This window comes from Grampus griseus, assembly GCF_964374135.1.
Source record: "Grampus griseus genome assembly, chromosome: 5".
In the NCBI taxonomy this organism is placed as follows: domain Eukaryota; kingdom Metazoa; phylum Chordata; class Mammalia; order Artiodactyla; family Delphinidae; genus Grampus; species Grampus griseus.
The window spans coordinates 18,256,193-18,278,721 of NC_138998.1; the positions used below are offsets into that span (position 1 = coordinate 18,256,193).

Here is a 22,529-nt window from a genome sequence, read left to right on the forward strand (position 1 = left end):
CGTGGAGACCAATGGGAATCTCACAGCTGAGGTCATATTGAGGAGGGTCTTAGAGGTGAGGCAACAGAGCACAGGTTTCATGTGCTTGCAAACAGAGCCATGTACATTCTGGAACAGGAGTGTTTCAATAGAAGTTTAATCTGGTGGCAGGCAGCATGAAATATAGAAAGGAGTGAGGAGAGCCTGGAAGGAGAGTGATATGCTAACTGGAGCTTTTGATAATCCCAGTATTAATTAATTCCACTAGGAATGGAAGAGGCAAATCTGAGAAATTCATGAGAGAGAGACAGAGCATCATGCTGGGTCACATCTAAGAAGAGGGAAATGCCAAGGCTCTGACGCTAGGACAGCAATGGTGAAATTGGGAAAAGGAGCTTATGCTTTGGGTCTTCAACTTTAGATATAAGGAAACTCAGAGAGTACATTTTTTTTTTCCTGAAAATTACTCAGCTAGTTAGTGGCAAAGCTGTAAGTACAACTGAGTTCTTCTAATTCTACGCCATGACAAATATGGAGCTAGGGCTTGAGTGATGGGTTGGGTTAGCAGATATTGCTGTAGGCGTCCTGCCCATGGAGTTGGGGGTACAGCACGGTGAGAGGTGCTTTCCTTAGACAGTAAATACAGAGAGGGACATGTCAAGGGCCAAGGGCGTCGGTCAGATCAGATCCTGAGATCTAGGCGGGCTCCAGGGTCCCCCACCAGCCCTCAGGCCCCTTAGAGACCTACTGTGCCACTTTAATTCCTTTTATAAATGAGAAAACTGAGGCTCAGAGAAGTTAAGTGACTTGGTCAAGGTCATACTGGTAATAATTAGTCATCCTACACGCAGGATTGGGTTCTTTCCAACAACTTATACTGCCAGCCCAGTGTGTCTTTACTGATACCTATTTTTACTGATGCTCTCTAAGTACTGATCAATATCTTGTTTTGATTCCCACTAGGGGAAACCCAAACCAGACAAATGGTTTCCACATTCAGAAAGAAAAAGTCCAAATCAGATAGGCAGATATTGATCCCAGAGTATGCATGAGGAATCCAGAAACTTGGGATAGGGGGACCACAGCAGGAGAGGTTGGAGACGATTCCCTAGAATAGGCACTGTAGCTTGCACCTGCTTTCCTGCACAGCTTGGGCATGGTAGGTGGATTTGTAAGTAGAGAGTGGGTGAATCCAGGTTCTGTAGATATATACAATTTGGGGAGTCCACTTTAAACAATTAAGAATAAAGAATTAGAAAGTTCATATAGAAAGAGGTCTTGAAGCATAATTCTCATTAATTTTACTTTCATTTCAGTTATAGATTTTTAGTTGTATTTTCTGGAACAACATAGCATTTTTAAAATAAGTTTCTATTTTCTAGCAGAATGCCTAAGCTTATGAAGGAATGTAATGTGTGACAAAGGAGGCATTACAAAGCAATTGGAATGGAAGGATTATCCAATAAATGGTGCTGGTTAACTCACTTAGAAATTCTCTGGATATTCAAAAGTTGAGCATTAAGAGAAAAGCCATCCATTGTTGCCTTCGATCTTTGAGAAATTAAGACTGCTTCATTGCAGAAAACTGAAATTGATAGTTATAACACCTGTAACATTTGTTCACATAAAATACAGGGCTTGTTGGAGGTGCCCTAACTGATAAGAATTTAAATCACATAGTATTCTCTAGTTTTCAGGGCTCATCAGTAGTGGACAGGTTGAGCTAGGGAGAGCTGAGACCCTGAGCCTAGGCAACCACCTAGGGAAGTGCAGATGGGCCAGGAAGACCCCACCCATAGACATCTAGCAAAAGGAGGTTAGCCTTAAATAGGTCCTGCTGGTGGGGGTCCTGGAACAGGCAGGTCAGTCTGCATTAGCAGTTGGTAAGATGGAGGAAGGCAGAGTGTGATCCAGGGAGATCCAGCAGGGACCCGGCAGGTGAACCATAGCATCTGAGCATCAAGGTAGTGAATGAATCAATGAACGAATGACATAAAAGGTGGGAAATGAGACAAGCTGGTTGCTGACACAGGAGCCTCTGTCAACATGTAACAGGAATCTAACCCCAGAGACTGGGGTTCGGAATGGGAACTCTCTGAGTTCCAGGCTCGGAGAACAGAGATGGGGCCTCAGTTATGAAACCCAAAAGGTAGAGTAGGATACTGAGGCTTGTGCTATGAGGCACAAGGTGCGGGCTTGGTCTCTTATTCCTGGAGGAATAAGGCAAGTTACTAGAACAGGAAAACACCTGAGCGGGCTGAACAGGAAGAGCAACTTCCCATCAAACTTCTGAGCAGCTGGCCTGGACTCTTAACAAATCCCCTACAACTGAAATTAAGACTGTTCCGCGGGGGCTTCCCTGGTGGCGCAGTGGCTGAGAGTCCGCCTGCCGATGCAGGGGACACGGGTTCGTGCCCCGGTCCGGGAAGATCCCACATACCGCGGAGCGGCTGGGCCCGTGAGCCATGGCCTCTGAGCCTATGCGTCCGGAGCCTGTGCTCCGCAACGGGAGAGGCAACAACAGTGAGAGGCCCGCGTACTGCAAAAAAAAACAAAACAAAAAAGATACTGATGCCTAGACCCACTCCTAGCAATTCTGACTTAACTGGTTTGGGAGGGGGCTCAAGCAAGTATCAGCATTAAAAAAAAAAAAAAAAAAAAAGACTGTTCCGTGGGCCTAAGACTGCTCTGGTCATTCAAATGGAGGCTATGCGGTCTCAGCTGTGGAGGACCAGGGAGGCTGGAGTATAGTGCCAGGCTAAAGCTTTCCAACGCTCATCTCTGAGTGATTTTCATAATAAACTAAAAACATAGTAAGTCACTTTAGGCAGGAGATGAAATAAATGCACTTGGAGCACTGTTTGAAGTCTTTTGTTTCCAGTGCTATTTCATAGAAATCAAATATTTTACAAGAAAGTTTAAGTACAACAAGAAGTTTTAGAGAAACTAAATCTACTATGTCATGGATGATCCACATTCTGGAAGATGTTTATCTAGGCGTTTCTAGAGTGTATTTGCAGAACTGCTACTTGGTCTCTACAGAATAACTCCGTAATTCTCCAGCAAAAAGAGTGAATTCTCCTAGCTGAGGCCAGACTTGTGAGAGTTAAGGTAGGTTAGGGCCTTGATGGCATTAATGCAGGTCAGGCTCTGTGGGTAAACAGGCACAGCAACTAGGAATCAACCCACGAAGGACAGTGAGGCCAAGGTCAAGAAATCCCAAACCAGAGTCAAGAGTAAGGGAAGAAGAGCTCCATTTCAAGATTACAGGTTGTAACGTAGGATGTCCAAAAAGGGAGGGATCAGCAGAAAGAACATATACTTGGATGTGTGTCTGCCTGTGAAGTGGATGCAAGAAGGGCAAGAGGGCTTCCCTGGTGGTGCATTGGTTAAGAATCTGCCTGCCAATGCAGGGGACACAGGTTCGAGCCCTTGTCTGGGAAGATCCCACATGCCACGGAGCAACTGAACCCACACGCCACAACTACTGAAGCCTGGGCGCCTAGAGCCCGTGCTCCGCAACAAGAGAAGCCACCGCAATGAGAAGCTCGCGCACTGCATCGAAGAGTAGCCCCTGCTCGCCGAAACTAGAGAAAGCCCGCGTGCAGAAACGAAGGCTCAATGCATCCAAAAATATAAATAAATAAATTTTAAAAAAAAAAAGAAGAAGGGCAAGAGCTGGGAAGCAGAAAGGAAAGCAAGAGAAAGGCAGCGGAAAAGAGGAGGCTTCTGAAGCACTAGAGAGAATTCTAGAGACAAAAATTCCAAGCCAAATTCTACTCCCAGCTTGCTGAGTAGCTTCAGGCAATTCCCCACGGGCCTCAGCTTCCTAGTCTATAAAAGGAGACAATGGAGTGGGCTGGTCTTTTAGGATCTTTTTATCTTCAGCATTCTGTGACTCTAAGATTACTGCTGTTATGTTATCCTTCCTTCCTTCTCACTTGCAGGTATTTATGATGAACCTGTCTGAGCCTGAGGATAGGTGTGGATAAGCCAAGTCACACACTGTCCCATCACAGCTTTGGCATGCAACCTCTGGGGCCGCCATATTGCTTCAAAGGCAGCCAATCCACAAGCTGTCCAGTGACATCATCTCTCCTAGCTGAGACAATTAGAGTCTTGCTTGGAGAGAAGTATAACACAGAGGACAGGCACATGGGCCCGGCAGCCAGATTGTCCAGGTCCAACTCCTGGTTCCACTATTTACTGGTTATGTAGAAGCTGGGGAAGTTACTTCGTCTTACAGTGCCTCAGTTTCCTCAGATGTCAAATGGAAAAAATAATATAACCCATCACTTAGGGTTGTTGTGAATTTTAAATTATTAAATTGTTCATGGACTTAGAATAATCTAGAGCATATAGTAAGCACTCAATGAATATTAGCTATTCATATTCAATATATTACTGTTATTATTATTAATTATTAGTCTTGTGAATTCAAATTGGGAAATGTAGAGAGACAAAATTGGTTATCAGTAGGGTTGGAAAATGAAGAGTGTCAAGAAATAAGGTTGGGTCACGGCAAACGCATGTTGCATGCATGCCAAAGTTGTCATAGGACAGAAGCTGTAAGTAAGCAGGGCAGCCTGTCAGTAGAGAAAGGGAGAAGACACACAAAGAGACCTAAAGGGCGTGAGAGAGAGTGAGAGAACCTGGGGCCCATGGGAGAGATGGGCAGTGGTCCATCTTGAGAGCTGTCTTGGTACCTAATGCATGCTAGACGTGGTCATTGTCTCAGTATAATAAGCCCCATTTTCTTGAGGGTCTCCTTGCAATCCAAGAGCATAACTAAAACAGAGCCCATAGACTGAATGAGACATAATGCTTGGGCTCAAAGAGTTCTTTTAGTGTTTGTCAACTGGCAATCCCAAAGCAGAAATGTATGTTCAATAATAAAGACTTTCAAAGTATACTTTGAAACCAGTTGAGCAGTCATTTACCCTATCTGGGGAGGTGAGAGGATGGTGTTGTCAAGGAGGGCTTCCTAGGGGAGGTGATGCCAGGATTGCATCATAAACTATTGGTAGGAGGATGGGGAAGTCAGAAGAATTCAGACAGAAGGGATAGTAAAAGAAGATGCCCCAAATCCAGAAACAGCCTGGGGTACACACAGAAGTCCAGGCCAGCCTGCTGGGCTACTAAGGGTTAGGAGGGCAACACATGGCCAGAACAGGTTTGAGGAGTGGCTTAGAACTTCATTTAACAAGTATTTACTGAGCACCTACTGTGAGCCAGGCACCATTGGGGAAAGCAAGCATAGAGCTGTGAGCAAGGGTAGCAAGGTCCCCACCCTCTTGAAGCTTGCATTTCAGTGGGTAAGGCAAGCATCATCCCATAAACAGGAAAATATCTAATTTTAAATAAAATTAAGGAATATGAAGTAAAATAAAGCAGGATAAGGGAATAGAGAGGGATGTGATGAGGTGGGGAAAGGCTATTGCAGATGGCTGGCCAGAAGAGGAGATGGCATCTGAACAGAGACGTGAATAAAGACAGGGGGAGGCTGTGGGGAGCTTCTCGAGGTAGCTTTCGGTGAGAGATTATCTAGGCCTGAAATAGGGCGGCGCTGGTTAGGACGGAGGTGAAGAAGCAGAGTTCTTCAACATCTGGGAAATAAACTTGTCAGGCCTCAGCGATTGTACAGATGTTGGGGGCATGAGAGAAAGGAAGGGATGAAGAACAACTCCCAGATTTCTAACTCAGGTAGCAAGGAAGGTAGTGGTGACACAACCTGAGACACAGAATACAGGAGGAAAAGCAGGCTGGGGATGAAAGGTGACAGGTTGTCCTTCAGAACAGTGGGGCCCTAGCATGATCCCTTAGATTGTGGTGTCCCCAGCTGGGGAATCCAGAGCTGGAGCAGAGGCCTGGCTGGAATGTGGACTCAGGAGTGACTGGCCCATGGGTGATCAATGAAGCCATCAGCTGCACTGAGGCTGCCTGTCAGTCCGCCAACAAGTATGTAGTGAGCACTCGGCAAACGGCAGCAGTGTGGCAAGTCCTGAAGGAGCGTCGTTTGTAGTGGGTCGTGAACAACAGTCTCCAAACAAGTAAAATGATTTCAAGTACTGATGATAGGGGCTGTGAAGAAATTAAAATAAGGTCACGGCATAAAGAGTATTGGAGGGGAGGAGGGGGTGGTGGCAGAGATTGCTTCAGCCCTGGTGGCCAAGAAGGTCCTCTGTGGGGACACGATGCTTGAAGGGAAAGCCGAGTAAGAAGGACACTGCCCTGTGAACTCTGGATAAAGACCCTTTGAAGCAAAAGAAATTATGTTCAGATGGGTGTGGCTGAAGGACAGGTGAAAGGTCAGAGTGGCCAGAACAGAGTGAGTGAGGCAGGCTGGAGGGACAGAGGTCAGGGTGGGCCACATGGGGAGAAGACTGGGTTTTATCCTGAGGGAATGTGTAGAGTTAGAAGAGCAGAAGCCTGAGGAAAGATTCCTGGGAAACACCAGCCTGAAGGACGAAGGGAATGTAGTCACAAAACCAGGAGAGGGTAGGCTTTTGAGGAGCAAGTGAGAAATCCTCCAGCAGCAATGAATATATCCCTTTTATGTTCATAACACAGAACGGCTCCTGCTTTGTGAAGAATGGAATGAAAGGATCATTCAACTTCACCCACAGCCCACTTGTAAGCTAAAGGCCTGAGAAATGCATATGTCCTGCCACAGTTTCTTGAGTTTCTCTTCCAACATAACAGCTTTTGTTTACCTGGTGATGTGTAGATCAGCATGGAATCGATGTCCACAGAAATGTTTTAAGATAGCTGCAGAAAGTAGTTCAGCATTGTATGCTTTCACTGTGCAGATGAGAAAATGCAAGTGCACAGAAGCTAAAAGGCTTTTCCAAGTCAATATAGGCCTAAGATCAAGATAGCATCCCTGCCCCGCCCCTCTCTCTCTCTCTCTCTCTCTCTCTCTCTCTCCCCCTCTCTCTCTCTCTCTCCCTCTCTCGCTCTCGCTCTCGCTCTCGCCCTCGCTCTCAGCATCCCTGTCTCCTTATTCAAAGGCTACTTTTCATTTGGCACCTAGCTCATGTCTGTTGGGAGAAAGCTATCATTAGAAGTTTTTGGACCACCAAACCCCAGGGATGGGCTGGAAGCATCGCCACCTCTCTTTATCCACAGGCACGACACTTCGCTTGGATGTCTGGGATGAATGGAAGGAATTTCTGATGGGCTGTCTCCTCGGACAAAAACTTAAAGTCCAACGCTATTTATCAAATGAAGGACCAGTACTCAAGTATGAGATAAAGCAAATGCTAAACTAATTAAAGTAATTTTTGCTAAACTTTCATAGGAACTTGAGTCTGCAATTCACTCTAGCTGGGGTGCTGCTCCAAGGGAGTTCCCCTGAGACATTTTTACTGAGATATTTGCTCAAATAAGATAGCAGGGATGACACCAGGGCTGACAGCCTTTGGTGATGTACTGTAATTCAGGTAGACTTTCATCAGGAAACACTATCTAAATGCACGACTTCAGTTTGGTTTGGATATTAGACTTTTATCGGCAGTTTTTAAAGGATATCAGAATAAGTGCCTTGCCACTCTCACATTCAATTATTCTAAAAAGCCCTAATTGCTTATTGATTGGCTGAAAACATTGCCTACCTCTTCCTAAGCTATCATGTAACTTTTCAAATCCCATCTAATTCACACATTCATACGTTTGCCATACATGAAGTGTAACACATGCTGCTGGGGCAGTGGAGGAGGGTAGGCTCAGAGAAGCAGGTGGACATTTTAAAATATCTCTGCAGCCAGCAGCTTCCCAGGTGCATAAACTGCATTACCCTTTAGGTTTTAATTCAGTGGTATTTAGAACAGTGCCCCCTTGTGGTGATTTAGTCATACTTTACAGAAGCACACACGCTCAGCAGGAGCTCTAAGGGCTCTGTGAAGTGACAGATTGGAAAACCAGCTTTTGCAATTTTATAAAATATTTAAACATTTAAAATTAATTTATATTGGGGGATAATTATAATTCTCTCTTTTCTTTCTTTGCTCTGAATCCAAAGAAATAGCTGTTGCATTGTTACTTTTAATAGTGCATACTTACTGAGTACTTTGTAGCATTGTGTTATATTTATTAACTAATTTTATACTTATAACACTTTTATGAGATGAATACTATTTTATCTTATTTTACAGATAAGGAAACTGACTTAGGAAATCTGCCCAATGTCACACAGCTAGCAAGGACACAACTGGGTTTTAGATCCCCACCATTTAATAAACTCTAGTGCTCATGTACTTAACTATTTCCACTTAATCTTTAAATAAAATCTAAGAGCTCAGAGAATATAAACACGATATGCATACGATCAGACTGAAAAGCTCCTTTTATTCCTCCACCCAATCAACAATGTATGTACTATGTACTATGAAAGCGATAAACAAGATATGGTCCCTGCCTTTAGCAAATTTATAGTCCAGTAGGGGAAACAGAAAACAAGTAACCGATTCCTGGAGAAACAGAACTGCAAAATGTCTGGGAGTACAAACTCCAGTGCTCGTCTACCTAGGTTCAAAGCCCCACCCCCTCAGTGTTTAGTCGTGTAAACTTAAGCAAGTAGTCATCCTGTACCTCCGCTTCCTCTTCTATAAAGTGGGGGAAATAATAGTACCTATCTCATAGAACTACGTTAGAGATTAAATGAGCTAGTATTATAAGGAACTTAGAGGGCCACCTGGCACATGGTAAGGAGGATACAAATGTTAGGTGTCGCTGTTACCATTCAGTGTGAAACTTGTTATGACATGGGCATTGTGCAAGAAGATATGGGAATGTGTAGTACGGACAACTGTAGGGGATCAGGTAAAGCACCCCGAGAAAGGGACTTGAAGGGCTGATACTCAGGTAAACAGTAGGGAGAAGAATAAAAATGTCTCAAAACAGATGGAACCACACGTACAAAGACCCAGGGGGCAAGAGAATGGATTCAAAGAACTGAAAGAAGTTCCACATGGTAGATGATAGAGTAAGAGGAAGCTAGTGGCCAGGGGCTGGAAAGATAAGAAGAGGCCAGCTCATGCAGGCCCCTGTAGGAATGTGAAGGATTTGGATTTTATCGTTTAAATGTTGGGAAGACATTGAAGGGCATGATGAGATCTGCATTTTAGAATATTGGCTCTGACTGCAATGTGGGGAATAGAGGCTGACAGGGAGACAGGAAAATAGTCCAAAGCAAAAGGGAGCCTGAGCTAGGTTTATGACAGGAGAGGTGGGGCTAAGAGGACAGACTGGGAAAAGATCACTTAGGAGGCAGAATCAACCAGTCTTGGTAACAAGAGTGCTCTAGTTCCCACAACATGCGTGTTGAGGATGAAAGCAAAGTCCAGTTAGTCCACGCAGGAGGGGCTCTTCTCCCCAAATCAAATTCAGAGTTGCTGATCTGCACTAGTGAATTTCAGACGAAATTGATATGTGAACCAAAAGGCCAGCATATTAATGTATAACTCTAATTAGTTATAATCTGTCAGAGGGTCCTAGAAACCCACATGTCCTGGGCAGACCATCTCTCTTATACAGGAAAATTACATGGGATGCCACATACACCTGAAAGTTATGGTGTGGTGAGCACGCAGTCAGAGACGGGAGAGTTAGTTATACGCAGATTTTGGACAATACCAGCTAGCTGGCCTCCATCTCTACCATGGGGTCACAGAGAGCCTTGCCCAAGTAAATCCTGGACGAAACCTGATGGAACCCTGTCTAGCTTTGCCTCCCTAATTCTTATTTCTCTGAATAGTCTTCACCCATCATTCAATTTGTGCCTGATGGGGAATTGGAAGGATGGGGATGGCAGGAAGGCCAGTGTGGCTATAGTTCAGTGAAAGAGAAGGGGAGTGGTAGGAAGTGAGGCAGAAGCTGGGGCAGGGTCCAGGTGACAGGTGCCCTGAAGGCCTAGATGAGGAGTTAGAATTTCAATTACAGCCGGAAGCTACTAGAGGGTTTGGAAGAGAGCATAGGCCACCTCCAACATATGGAATGAAAAGACTGCTTAGCACTGCATGAGGAAAAGCCCGTAGGGGGATAAGAGGAGGTGTTAGAAAAGACGAAGCAAACAAACTTACAAAGCATTCAAATTTCTAAAATGTACTGAATTCCTTCCTGTGCTTCCCCAGTGAATATAAAGCTTGATATTTATCTTGAGCATTAGATTTTCGTAAGGAAAACACTGCTCCAAGGAAACCAGTTTGAATTATTTATATGTACACAACAGGACAATGTGTATAAGCAGGACCTGTGCAGTTTAACCTGTGTATTACTATAGACCTTTTCTGAAAATATTTTTTAAAGTTAGGAAGGTAAAAGTAAGGAAGAAATAAATATTTTAACTAGAATGTTTTGTGGGTATTTAGTGTAACTACCTTTGCCTGTTTGCTGACTTACTAAACAGCCCCATTCTCGCTTGTTTCATTCATTCAGGTATCAGAAAAGGGTTGCCCTGTACATCGCCGCCTTTTACAGGCACACTGAGCTCACTGAATGGGCCCTGAAGCAGGGTGTGCGGCCCCACGAGATGGTCGGCGTGCACCCCTACCGAGCTTGGTGCCATGAAGCCCTTCACGCAGATGTCTCTAAATGCCCCATTCATGCAGCCGCAGAAGCGGGCCAACTGTTGATTCTGAAGGCTTTTGTCAACTGCAGCGTGCTGTGCCTGGAATGCAAAAACGCAGCGGGACAGACTCCCCTTACCATTGCGTTCAAACACAAGCATGAAGACTGCGTATTATATTTACTGAGTAAAATGTGGTCCACTGTTTCTTTTCTGAAAATCTCAGTACCCATGAGGATTTATATTAAATTAAAACAATGGGTACTCAGAGCTCAGAGTCACAACCTTAATAAAAGCCAGCTTTGCGGAGCAAGGGTCTTTGGAGCAAAAGTTGGAGACGTTGTGATGGTGGATGGTTTCACCAAACCCAAAATGACCTCCAAGAGCTGGCATAAGGCTGAGAACAAGGACTCACAAGGCACTGTGGGCAAACTACCGCCTCTCAGGGAGCAAACTGTAAGCAGGAAACGTGTCAATCCTGTGGCAACTTCACAGCAGGACACAAGAGAACAAACACTCAAATTTCCTCCGCTGGTAGATGCAAATACGTTCTTTGAATTACAAAAACAACAAAATCGGAAAAAAATTACTGCCACAGCTAGGAAAAAAGAAAAGCTCATAAAAAATACATATCTCCCCCAAGTCCCCCTCCCTCCAGTTTCAAGAGTGAGCTATTCACACCCATCTTTTTACTATGCAACACCCAGTGCCAACTTTTTACTCAGATCCTCCTTTGCATCTTTCTCAGAGCACAGTGGAAGGACTCCAAGGGAGAATGCCATCTACTACTTAGCCGTGGCCAGGTAAGGTTTTCTCATCAAACAAACAAGGATAAACCTTTAATAGGGCAGGTCTAGGGGAGGAATGGTCTATGAAGCCATTACACTACCATGCCATGTAGTATAACACAGGTTTTTCCTGTGCATCAGTACCCAGCTTCAAGGACCTAGCCTTGTCCTAGGACAAAATGAACTGATTTTATTGGCCAATCCATGTAGTATTCTACTTGTCAAATTTTCAGGAAGAAAGGAGTTGTATCAATTAACAAGGTCACTTGTTTTTTTAAAAAAAAAAGTAAAAGAAATTGTTAATTATAATTAAAGGGATAAGGGGGAAACTTGAAATCTGGGAGACATCCAAAGTGTCATGGAAGCCTGGATGGTAATGAAAGTGGAAGGAAAGAAAAGAACAATTTAATGACAAACTGAATCAAAAAAACTTCAGTTGATTTATAGACAAGAAATACAGGCCAGGGGAGAGCTGTATTGGATAGGGTGATAGAATTGATATTAATATTTAAGGTAAGTTTAAAAAGTAATCTATTATCACATTTAAAGATATAAACAAGTGTGTTGGAAGTGGACTTTTTGGGCACATTCATTTCATAAAATAAAATTTTATATATTGGTCATCAGATTTCACTGAAAACACTACTCTGATTAGATCTCAAGATAAATACTTATGAGGTATTATTGGGTGCCAGCATTACAGTGAAAATATAGATTTATGAACGGTTTTTCCGCTTACTCGATATAATGAGAAGGAAAGAAAAAATAAAGCTAGATTGTTTTAGTTGCCTTTATGTATTGGTCTTTATTTCAGATCTACTTTATTTCAGCTAGGTTGCTGCCACCTAGTGGTGAGAATAATTGCCATGGTGGTGAGCTATAAAACGCAAACTTCAGCATACAGCATGATGAGGTTGAGAAAAGATGAAGAAACTGCTTAACAGCTTCAATCTTTGTAATTTATGAGATATCTCTGACTAGAATGTATAAAAAGATAATCTAAAATTATAGAAAAAGACCAGAAAATTATTAATTGAAAAAATTATATAATCCATCTTAAAATCAGCCTGTAAACGTAAGGAAATACTGATCAGTTTTATCAAAAGATGCACATTCAAAATGATTTTATTTTTTAAACGTCCAAAAAAATGCTTATTATGGCCCAGTGCAGTGCTAGGCACAATGGAAATGTGCAAAAGTATCTGTGGTTAAGGTGGCCATGTATGTGGTTTTGGGTGAAAGGCTGCCAGTGTCTATTGTGTGTGGTGCTTTCTTGGGGAGGAACTGAGTTGTGATATATAGAGTTAAATGCATAAAAAGCACTAATCTCACATGTATGGCTTTTTGAATTTTATTTTTTTAATTTATTTATTTTTTATTTATTTGGCTGTGTCAGGTCTTAGTTGCTCAGGCTGACTCTGTAGTTGTGGCTCACAGGCTCCTTAGTTGTGGCTCGCCAGCTCCGTAGTTGGGCACGTGGGCTCCTTAGTTGTGACACGCAAACTCTTAGTTGCAGCACGCGTGTGAGATCTAGTTCCCAGACCTGGGATCGAGCCTGGGCCACCTGCATTGGGAGCATGGAGTCTTAACCACTGCTCCACCAGGGAAGTCCCTGAATTTTTATATTTGCATACATGCTTGTAACAACCACTCAGATCAATTGCAAAATATTTCTAGCACCCCAAAAAAGTTCCTTCATGCTCCTTGCCAGTCAATGACCCCTCCCGATATAACCATTATTCTGATATCTATCAATGAGATTAGTTTTGCCCCTTCTTGACTTTCATATAAAGGGCACCATATGTTATGTATCTTTCATGTCTGGCTTTTTTGTGCAACAAATTGTCTATGAGATTCATTCATGTTTTTGCATGTATTGATTCTTCTTATTTCTGTGTAGCATTCCATTTCTATGTAGTATTCCACATCTCTATCCAATCTCCTATTGAGGGGCATTTAAGTTGTAACTAATTTGGGGCTATTTTGAATAACACTCTATGATTATTCTTGTATATAAGTTTGGTGGACATTTGCATTCATTTCACTTGACTCTATAGGAATGGAATTGTTAGGTCATAGGGTTAGCTTTAGTAAACACTTCCACACAGTTTTCCCAAAAGGTTACACTAGTGTGCTGTTTTTGCAGGTACACTTCATAAGTATTGGAGTTATCAAGGGGAAGCAATTTCAAGGTTGAGAAGGGACTTGGTGGGGAAAACATTTCATTCAACAAAGAGGTTAGTGCAGGGAATTCTCTGGCGGTCCAGTGGTTAGGACTCCATGCTTCCACTGTAGCGGGCAAGGGTTTGCTCATAGGAGGAGGGGTGGTCAGTCTGATTGTTCACTTCCTCCTTTGCAAAGTTACTCCTAGCAAATCTTTCCAACTATATTGTTTCTCTTTTCCCAGTGCTTTTCTCTTCCCTCTATTTGTATTCTCTACTGCCTTCCCATCTGTTTTCTCCCCTTTCCACTGCATCTATCCCAGGATCTGTCCCACATCCCTCTACTGGTGGGCTGTGGAGGGATGGGGGGACCTGCACGCCTCATGCGCCTGCAGGGCTCTTTCTGACCTGGCTCATTGTCCCCTCAAAGGAGTCATGAAAGCACCCATGTCCACCTGAAGTCATCAGTCAAGCCAGGCAGCTAGGTGGTCTGAGCACTTACCACTAAAGGACCAGTACAGCTCTTGTGCCAAAACGTAAGGAGCGGACATGCGCTATCTTGAAGGCTGGGTCCACCATCATCAAGGTAGTATCATAGCCAGGAGATGGGGAAGGACCTAACTAATCCTTCCTGGTGCTAACCTGGGGGAATTGGGTCAGGGTGGATCCATCGGATGCTGCTGGTTGTGTGGGAAGGGTGACCTCACAAACCAGGACCCCAGACATCTCATCTGGTGTCATGTGAGAGCACTTGCTGGAACTCCACCTTTAGATTCACGAAAATATACCTGTGAGGGTTGACTCAAAGAGAGTATTGCTGCAGTTAGCTCAGATCCAGTGCTGGGTTGGTGCATGTGGCTGGTGTGGAAATGATAGTAACTCAGGCCAGATTGAGTCTCATTCCCCAGAAGATGGTGTCAGCTTTATACAGATCAAAGAATATTTACAAGGTGTGTCTAGAAAACTGTCTTTCTTACTGCTTATTGTCTGATTCCAGTGAGGCTGATGCAACTTGGAAGTCCAGCTTAGTAAAGATTCAGATATGGAGGATTGGTCCAGAAGGTTCAGTGTCCTGAGTGCACTGAGAATAGGTGACAGTCCCCAGTGGTGACTCTGATGGGCTCCCACGCTCCTGATAAAAGTAGAGCTCTCTGTGTTGTTTTGTTTTGTTTCGCTTTGATGAAAAGTACCAAGGATGGGGCAGGGGACCCTTGCCACAAGTTTAAACCACTGTGGTTGATGAGGGTGTTTGCCTCAGCCTTGGAAGGTGAATACAGGGAATAAACCTGCTTGGCCTGGTCATGCCCCCAACCTCACTCTTGATACAGGAGTAACTCCTCCCCAAACTCCTTTTGATAAGCGCTCTATTTGTTGGGGATTGTAGGAGCAAAAGAGAGTCTGAGGGGAGATGAAAACAAATGAGGAGGCAGAGAAGAAGTCTGTTTGGCCTGAAGGCAGTGTTGGTGCAGAGCAGAAAGCTGGGCAATGTAATATTTTCCCTTAAAAAAAGAATTTTAAGGGACTTCCCTGGTGGCGTAGTGGATGAGACTCCACACTCCCAATGCAGGGTGCCCAGGTTTGATCCCTAGTTGGGGATCTAGATCCCACATGCATGCCACAACTAAGAGTTCACATGCCACAACTAAGGAGCCTGTGAGCCACAACTAAGGAGCAGGTGAGCCACAAGTAAGGAGCCCACCTGCCACAACTAAGGAGCCCAGGTGCTGCAACTAAGGAGCCCACCTGCCACAACTAAGACCCCATGCAACCAAATAAATAAATATATTTTTTAAAAGAATTTTAATTAGAAAATACAGTAATATGTGCTTTCTGGGAAGCATCCGAACAACATGGGAATGTATAAAGTAAACATGAAAGTCTCCATCCATCCTCCAGCCCCACTCCTCTCTCCTCTAATGAATCCCATCCAACTCCCCAGAAGGCATCATTATTACTATTTGTAGTCTCCTAGAACTTTTCCATGTATCTGAATATATGTATGTGAGATATGTATGTGTGCATGCCCTTTTCATCCTAAAAGGGATTTTACTGCATTTATGTTCCCAAATATATATCTCTTAGACATAACCATCAAATCTTTCTATGCTAGGGAGAAGGAACTACCTTGTCCTTTTTAATGGCTGCCTAGTATTCCACTGCATCCATGTATAATAAGTTATTTAACCAGTCCTCTCTTGATTTACATTCAAGTTGTTTCCATTTTTCACCATGATAACAGTGGTGCAATATATCCTTTTATGTGTAATACTTAATCATTTATGGAAGTATTTCTACAGGACACTTTCACTGAAGTGAAATTGCTTATTCAAAGGACATATACATACTAAGTTAACTTCCTGAAAGGTTGTAGCAAATTGTACCCATCTATACAGTATGAGAGGCTACTTTTGAGTGAATTACATATCTACAGCTAGGAGGGGCCAAGGCTCAGAGGGAGTTGTAGTGAAGGAGTGAAGAAGAGGACCTGACAAAGTCTCTAAGGGTCAGCTTCTGTGCTACTGTGTTATAAATCACCCTTCCCTGAGAAGAAACTGCCAGTAGTACCCCTGCCCCCAAGAACAGTTCGGTACAATTCAGTTGCTGGCCCTTGTAGAGAAAGGTCTGCCCTGTACTTTCCAAGTTTACCTTGCAATGGGTATGGGGCAGGTATTTTCTCTCTTTGATTCCTCCGGGATATAAACTACCCTCTCCCTCTCCCTGTCTCTCCCCCAACCCCACCTCTGCATAAGGTACTGGGGTACAGTGGAAGCAGGGGCTAAGGCTCTGCTGACCTCCCTTTACTGGCAAGCTTGCCATTTTGCATAGAGGAGCACGTGAGCCCTAGGAAAGCACAGGCACTGAGCAGGGCACCGTTCTTGTGCATTCCTTAGCACTGGGTTTAGGAGACCAGTTGCATCACATCATCTCCTCAGTTCTGCTTTGATGAGAGAGCCCACAAGAACAGCAAAGGGAGACATGAGCTGGACCTTCAGCTTACATGAGTCACAGAGTTGACTGAAACCTGAGGGTTCAGCTGCCCAGCCTAGCTTGTCCAATGCTGCATGCCCAGGCCTTGCCCTCCAGTTGAGGACCCTGAATCCGTGACCCATTCAGGTGGGCAAGAACCTTGTTTCCTCTATTCACTTTTATATCTTTAGCACAGCGCCCGGCATACAGTAAGGGCTCAATAAATAGGTGTTTAATGGATGCATAGAAGCCAGGGAGAGGTGGATATAGTTATACCATTCTTTCCTCCGTAAGCTGGGACTTCTATGCTGAAAAGAAACACTGAGATTCAGTTAGGTGGTTGGGCTGATGGCCCAGTTAGTGGTTACTAATGGTTATTCATTCAACCAACATTTATTGAGCTGGAGGTACGGTGGTAACTTGCCTAGTTTTAGCACTGAAAGTTCTGTTTCCTGAGAAATCCCTCAGGCCTGGGCAAATCAGGACAGTTGGTCACCCTATACAGTCAAGAGCAAATACAGATACAGTCCTGCTCTTTGTGAGGCAAACCGTTTAGTTGGTGTGATGGGCATTATCACCCAGGCTAACTGGGGAAAGTGCTATGAAGGAGAGGAACTTGGAGAGAGAGGTTCTATGGAAGTCTGACATAGACCTTGACCTCCCTAAGAAAATGTCTGAGCTGAGATCTGAAGGATGGGAAGGAAGAATGCAGTGCTCCAGGTAGAGGAAAGAGCTTGTGCAAAGGCCTTGTGGCTGGAGCTTATGGGGAAGTTATGAAATGGGAAGATCTGCTAGAGCAAAGGGAGAGAAGAGAGGTACAAGACAAACATGGAGAGGTAGGCAGGGCTCCATAAGAAGACCTGGGCTATTTTACCCTAAAAACAAGGAGAGAGCATTGAATGGTTTGACCTGATCAGCTTTGGATTTTTTAAGACCACTTTGGCTTCAGTGTAGGAGAACAAGAATGGATTCTGGAAGTCCAGATAGGAGTCCAGGGCAGAGATGGTGGGAGACTGCATTGTAGGAGTCATGGAGAGAAGTAAATGGGTTGGAGACAAATATAAGAAAGAAATTGATAGGATGTGGTGGTAGATTGCATATGATAAGGAATGAGGGGCAGGGTGGATGGAAGGACTCTTGTCTTTGGAGATAATCAAAGCAGGGGTGAGGTTCTGGGCTCACAGAGACTCCCAGCCACTGCTGAAGCAGCACTGTCCATAGTGCTCTTTAGAGAGATATGGGCAGCTATAGGAAATCCCAGGTCTTCCCAGGAGCTTACAGACATATTTGCAGCAGGGCCTAGTGATCACAGAGTCCAAGCGAGAGCCCAGTTGATGGAAGCAAAATGATGCTGTAGCAAGGCAACCCTGTTGATGAGTATGCTTGTTTTCTTTGCATGCCAGACTGATGTAACCATATTTGGCTTTCCTGGGTACGTTCCAGGAACCCAGAAAATGATGACTCAAGGACAAAATGCCTAAGTTAGGCCACTTTCACACATTTTGCCAGTCTGGGCTGGCAAAGAGGCAGAGGCTGTTAGAGAAAAAACTGACCTGGGAGGTGCCGGCCTGTACCCCCTTCTGCCAACTCTGTCTTGTTTTTATTCACGGAGCCATTACAGTATTATATTAGCCTTCTATTTGTGTATTTGCCTCCCCACTAGAATCTAAGTTCTATGAAGGCAGGGACCTTGTGTGTTTTGTTCACTCTTTGTTTCTTCAGCACATAGAACAGTGCTTGGTATAGTTAAAAAAAAGAGACAATAGGCCCAAAATGGAGTCCCTTGTGCTAAGCCCCACATCAGCACACCAAGACTTAATACCTAAACTAATGGCAATGTCAACCTCTCTCCTAGTCTTAAAATAGTCAGTCTGGAACTTCCTGGTCAGCAGTAGTAAGGTAATCTATCTGATAAAACCCTGCCATCCCCCAAAGCAAGATGAGGTAATGGCTCTTTCCTTGTCCCTGACCCCTTCTACCTATAAAAGTCTCCCATATTATTCAGCTCTTCGGAGCTCCTTTCTGTTTCCCACATGGGATGCTGCCTGACTCACGAATCGTTGAATAAAGCAAGTTATATCTTGAAATTTACTCAGTTGAATTTTGTTTTTTAACAACATATAGTAAGTGCTCAATAAACAGTTTTTGAATAAACACAGAAAAGCCAGAGTTCAAATGCCAGGGAGAGAATCAAGACAAGCACTAAGCTTAGAGAGGAGCTAGATATGCAACGGAAAGAGACAGAGAGGACTTTAAATCAATTCGGGTGGGATACGGAGAAAGGCTAAAGGTGTCTGAGTGATTTCCTTATGGCATAGGACTTGAACATATGGACAGCGTTGATGAGTTAACCCCATTTAGAGGGCCCAAGGAGACACAGTCATTGAGGTAAAGCAAAGAGTTAATCCAGAAGATTAAAGATGAATCAGCCAGACTTGGATCTAGTTCAAACGTTTGAAACACTAAGGTACTTTTACGCAAGGTTGCTCCTAATAGATTGAGTGAAAGCCCTTTACATCTATGAGACTTTCCACACGAAAGGGGTGGTGGTCAGAAAAAGGAGCCAGGTAAAGGTGGCTACATGGTCTAAGACACTGTTTTGTGAAAGGGTAAGAAAGAAATTTAGTTTTCAGGAAAGTAAGTGGATTTGCAAAAGGCATTTGAGGGGTTAGGGAGGAAGTGGCTGGAGATGAGACTGGCAAGGTAAATTACACCTACAGTGAGAGGCATTTTGTGGGTCCAAATGGACAGTTTGCTTCTTATATTTTTCCATGGGGAGGAAGTAGGTAGGAAGATCACAGAAGTTCTTTTTTATCAAACAAATCACATAATCAGTTCTTGTTTATTTTTGAAGACAAATCTGGTGGAGATGTGTAGAAGAGTCACTGGAAATAAGTAACACTAAGGGTGTGGAAGGGCTACAATCGGGTTAGGAGACTCCGCAATAAGAGAAACAAGAGGCAATAAAGACCTGGACTGGAACAGCAGTAATTAGGGAAGAGGGAAAGGCCAAATATGACAGATATTTCTGAGGAATAATCTACAAAATGTCATCGCTAATTGGGCTCAGTGGTGGACAGAGGAGGAATGAGTTTTGTTTCTGGCTTTGGAGATGGTGAAAAGAGTAACATCACTGTGTTAGAACAAGGATACTGAAAGGGACAAGTTTAGGAAGAAGATAAAAGACATGTAAATTGGAAGTGTGGGGGACGTCCAATTATCAAATGATTTTATTTGATAATTGGAGATATGCATCTTTTTGGAAAGGTTGTGATTTGGGAGTCATGAATATGGGAGTTGAAGCAATTAGTAAATAAAGCCTCCTGGTGAGGGTGCAGAGAGAGAGGAGGACAAAGGATAAGATCTCAGAGGACCCCAACATTCAAGGAAATGCAAAACCCCTCTGTAGTAAATCACATTCGCATCCTACAAAGTAGGAGCAATCATATTCACATTTATGTTTTTGTTAGCATACAGCCAGAGAATAACTATCACAAAACGTTGTTGCATTGCATTTCAGTTAAAGGCTATCAAAATACCTAATATCTTACCCATGAAAAAATGTATTTGTGGTGGGAAAGAAGGAGAGAGAGAATAGGTCAGTATGTATAGGGATGCCTGGGGAAATAGTTAGAAAAAGGTTTGGGAGTTTCCTGATGGCCTAGTGGTTAGGATTCTGGGCTTTCACTACTGTGGCCAGGGTTCAATCCCTGGTCGGGGAACTAAGATCTCACAAGGTGTGCAGCGCAGCCAAAAAAAAAAGTTTCAACCCAGAGAATTCTATGACATTGAGTGGCTTTCTATTTCTAGCTGTGCGTGCTAAGTTTCCGGTATTGCCTTGGGGAAATATCATTCCCACTGCTTCACAAGGAACTGGATTTAGAAAGATTCCTCTTTCCTATTTTACTTCCTCATATGACAAGATAAATTAGCCACAGCTACAAAATCAACCTAAAGATTTCCATCATTTTAGCTATAAATGGGGACAAGAATGGACCTCCTTATAAATCATGTTCTGTTTTCTTACAGTGCCTTTAAAGAGAAACGACGGCTTCAGCTGTTAGGAATAGCAAGAGTCCCAGCGAAAAAGAGCATTTCTAACCTGACTACCCAAGGAGGCCTGACAGCGTGTGAAAATCCTCCGGAAATTTTGCTTTGAAAAGCCATGACAATCCCAGATTGGGTGAAGACCTGGTCAAATAGAACTTCTAGTTCTAATGCTAACATTTCTAATAACAGTTCTAATGTTGGAATTTCTAATAACAGTTCTGACACTACATGACTATCAACAGGTTATTTAATGTTTAACACCATGTTTCCTTGGACTCCATCATGCAAAGTGAAAATTTAGGGCATTTGTTTTTGCATAAAGAGTCTGAGGAAGAATTCATAAGAAACTAAGAGTAGTAGTAGTTGCCAACAGGGTAGGGCAACTGGGAAGGTGGGAAACGAGGACATGAGCAAGAATGTTTACTTTCTCTTATTTTTGCTTTCCTGGGATTTTTAAAAATACTTTTTGTTTCTTAAACCATATGAATGTAGAACATAGTAAAAAATTAACTTAAAAAAATTCTATATAGGGCAAGTCCCTAGGAGAGTTATAAATACCATCTAAGTCTAATACTGGTCTCAGACATCTTTTGAATTTCTGCTAAAACACTGCTTACTATTAATTTTTAAAAATTGAGGTAGAGGGCTTCCCTGGTGGCACAGTGGTTAAGAATCCGCCTGCCAATGCAGGGGTCACGGGTTCGAGCCCTGGTCCGGGAAGATCCCACATGCTGCGGAGCAACTAAGCCCGTGCGCCATGGCCGCTGAGCCTGTGCTCTAGAGCCCATGAGCCACAACTACTGAGCCCGTGTGCTGCAACTACTGAAGCCTGTGTGCCTAGAGCCTGTGCTCCCACAACAAGAGAAGCCACCGCAACAAGAAGCCTGCATGCCACAACTACAGAAAGACTATGCACAGCAACAAAGACACAATGCAGCCAAAAATAAAAATAAATTAAAAAAATAAATTTATTTAAAAAAATTGAGGTAGAGTTTTCATACAGTAAATTGCAAAGATCTTAAATCAATGGCTTTAACTAATATATACATCTGTGTAACTAACAGCAATCAAGATGTGAACACTTCTATTACCCCAGAAAGTTCCTTCAGGCTCCTATCTAAGTCTATCTTAATCCATATAGACACCTGCTATTCTGATTTCTTTTTTTTTAATAAATTTATTTATTTTATTTATTTATTTTTGGCTGCATTGGGTCTTCGTTGCTGCGCACGGCCTTTCTCTAGTTGCGGCGAGCAGGGGCTACTCTTCGTTGTGGTGCACGGGCTTCTCATCACAGTGCCTTCTCTTGTTGTGGAGCACAGGCTCTAGGCGTGCGGTCTTCAGTAGTTGTGGCACGTGAGCTCAGTAGTTGTGGCTCACGGTCTCTAGAGCACAGGCTCAGTACTTGCGGTGCACGGGCTTAGTTGCTCTGCAGCATGTGGGATCTTCCTGGACCAGGGCTCGAACCCATGTCCCCTGTATTGGCAGGCGGATTCATAACCACTGCGCCACCAGGAATTCCTGCTATTCTGATTTCTACCTCCATGCATAACATTTCCCAATTAAAGGAATCATATAGTTGTTTACTTTTATGTCTGGGTTATTTTGCTCAACTTAATCTTTTGAGACTCATTTACATTGTTGTATGTATTAGTAGTATATTGTTTTCCTTTTTCTCTATGTAGTAATATCCCTTTTTTCATTCCTGATATTTGTATCTTTTGCCCTCTCTATTTTATTTTTGTCATGAATAGTCAGTCTTGTAATGATTTTGTCAATTTTACTAGTTTTCTACAATGAATCTTTTGTTTATTCTTTACGTTGTATATTTGCTTTCTAATTTGTTAATTTCTTGACAGTTTCTACTTCTCTGATTAAATACTTTATCTGTCATCTAATGTTCTGGACATATTATTCATAGTTATTTTAGAGTACAGGTCTAATAACTCCAATATCTGTACTTCCTCCATACGAGTCTTCCGTAGATCTTTTTTTACTATTGAGTAGTATTCCATTGTG

General features: G+C 43.2%; 1 protein-coding gene across 1 annotated transcript in view; it reads left to right on the plus strand.

Moving 5' to 3' along the window:
- The window catches only part of ANKUB1 (ankyrin repeat and ubiquitin domain containing 1), a gene marked incomplete at both ends in the record, with an annotated part of 41,096 nt that extends 20,477 nt beyond the window's left edge, over positions 1–20,619 (plus strand). The window contains 3 exon segments of the mRNA XM_082655604.1: positions 7,108–7,222; positions 10,414–11,346; positions 20,490–20,619. Of these exon segments, the coding sequence (XP_082511730.1) occupies positions 7,108–7,222; positions 10,414–11,346; positions 20,490–20,619 (1,178 nt within the window).
- Positions 20,620–22,529: the final 1,910 nt, after the last annotated feature.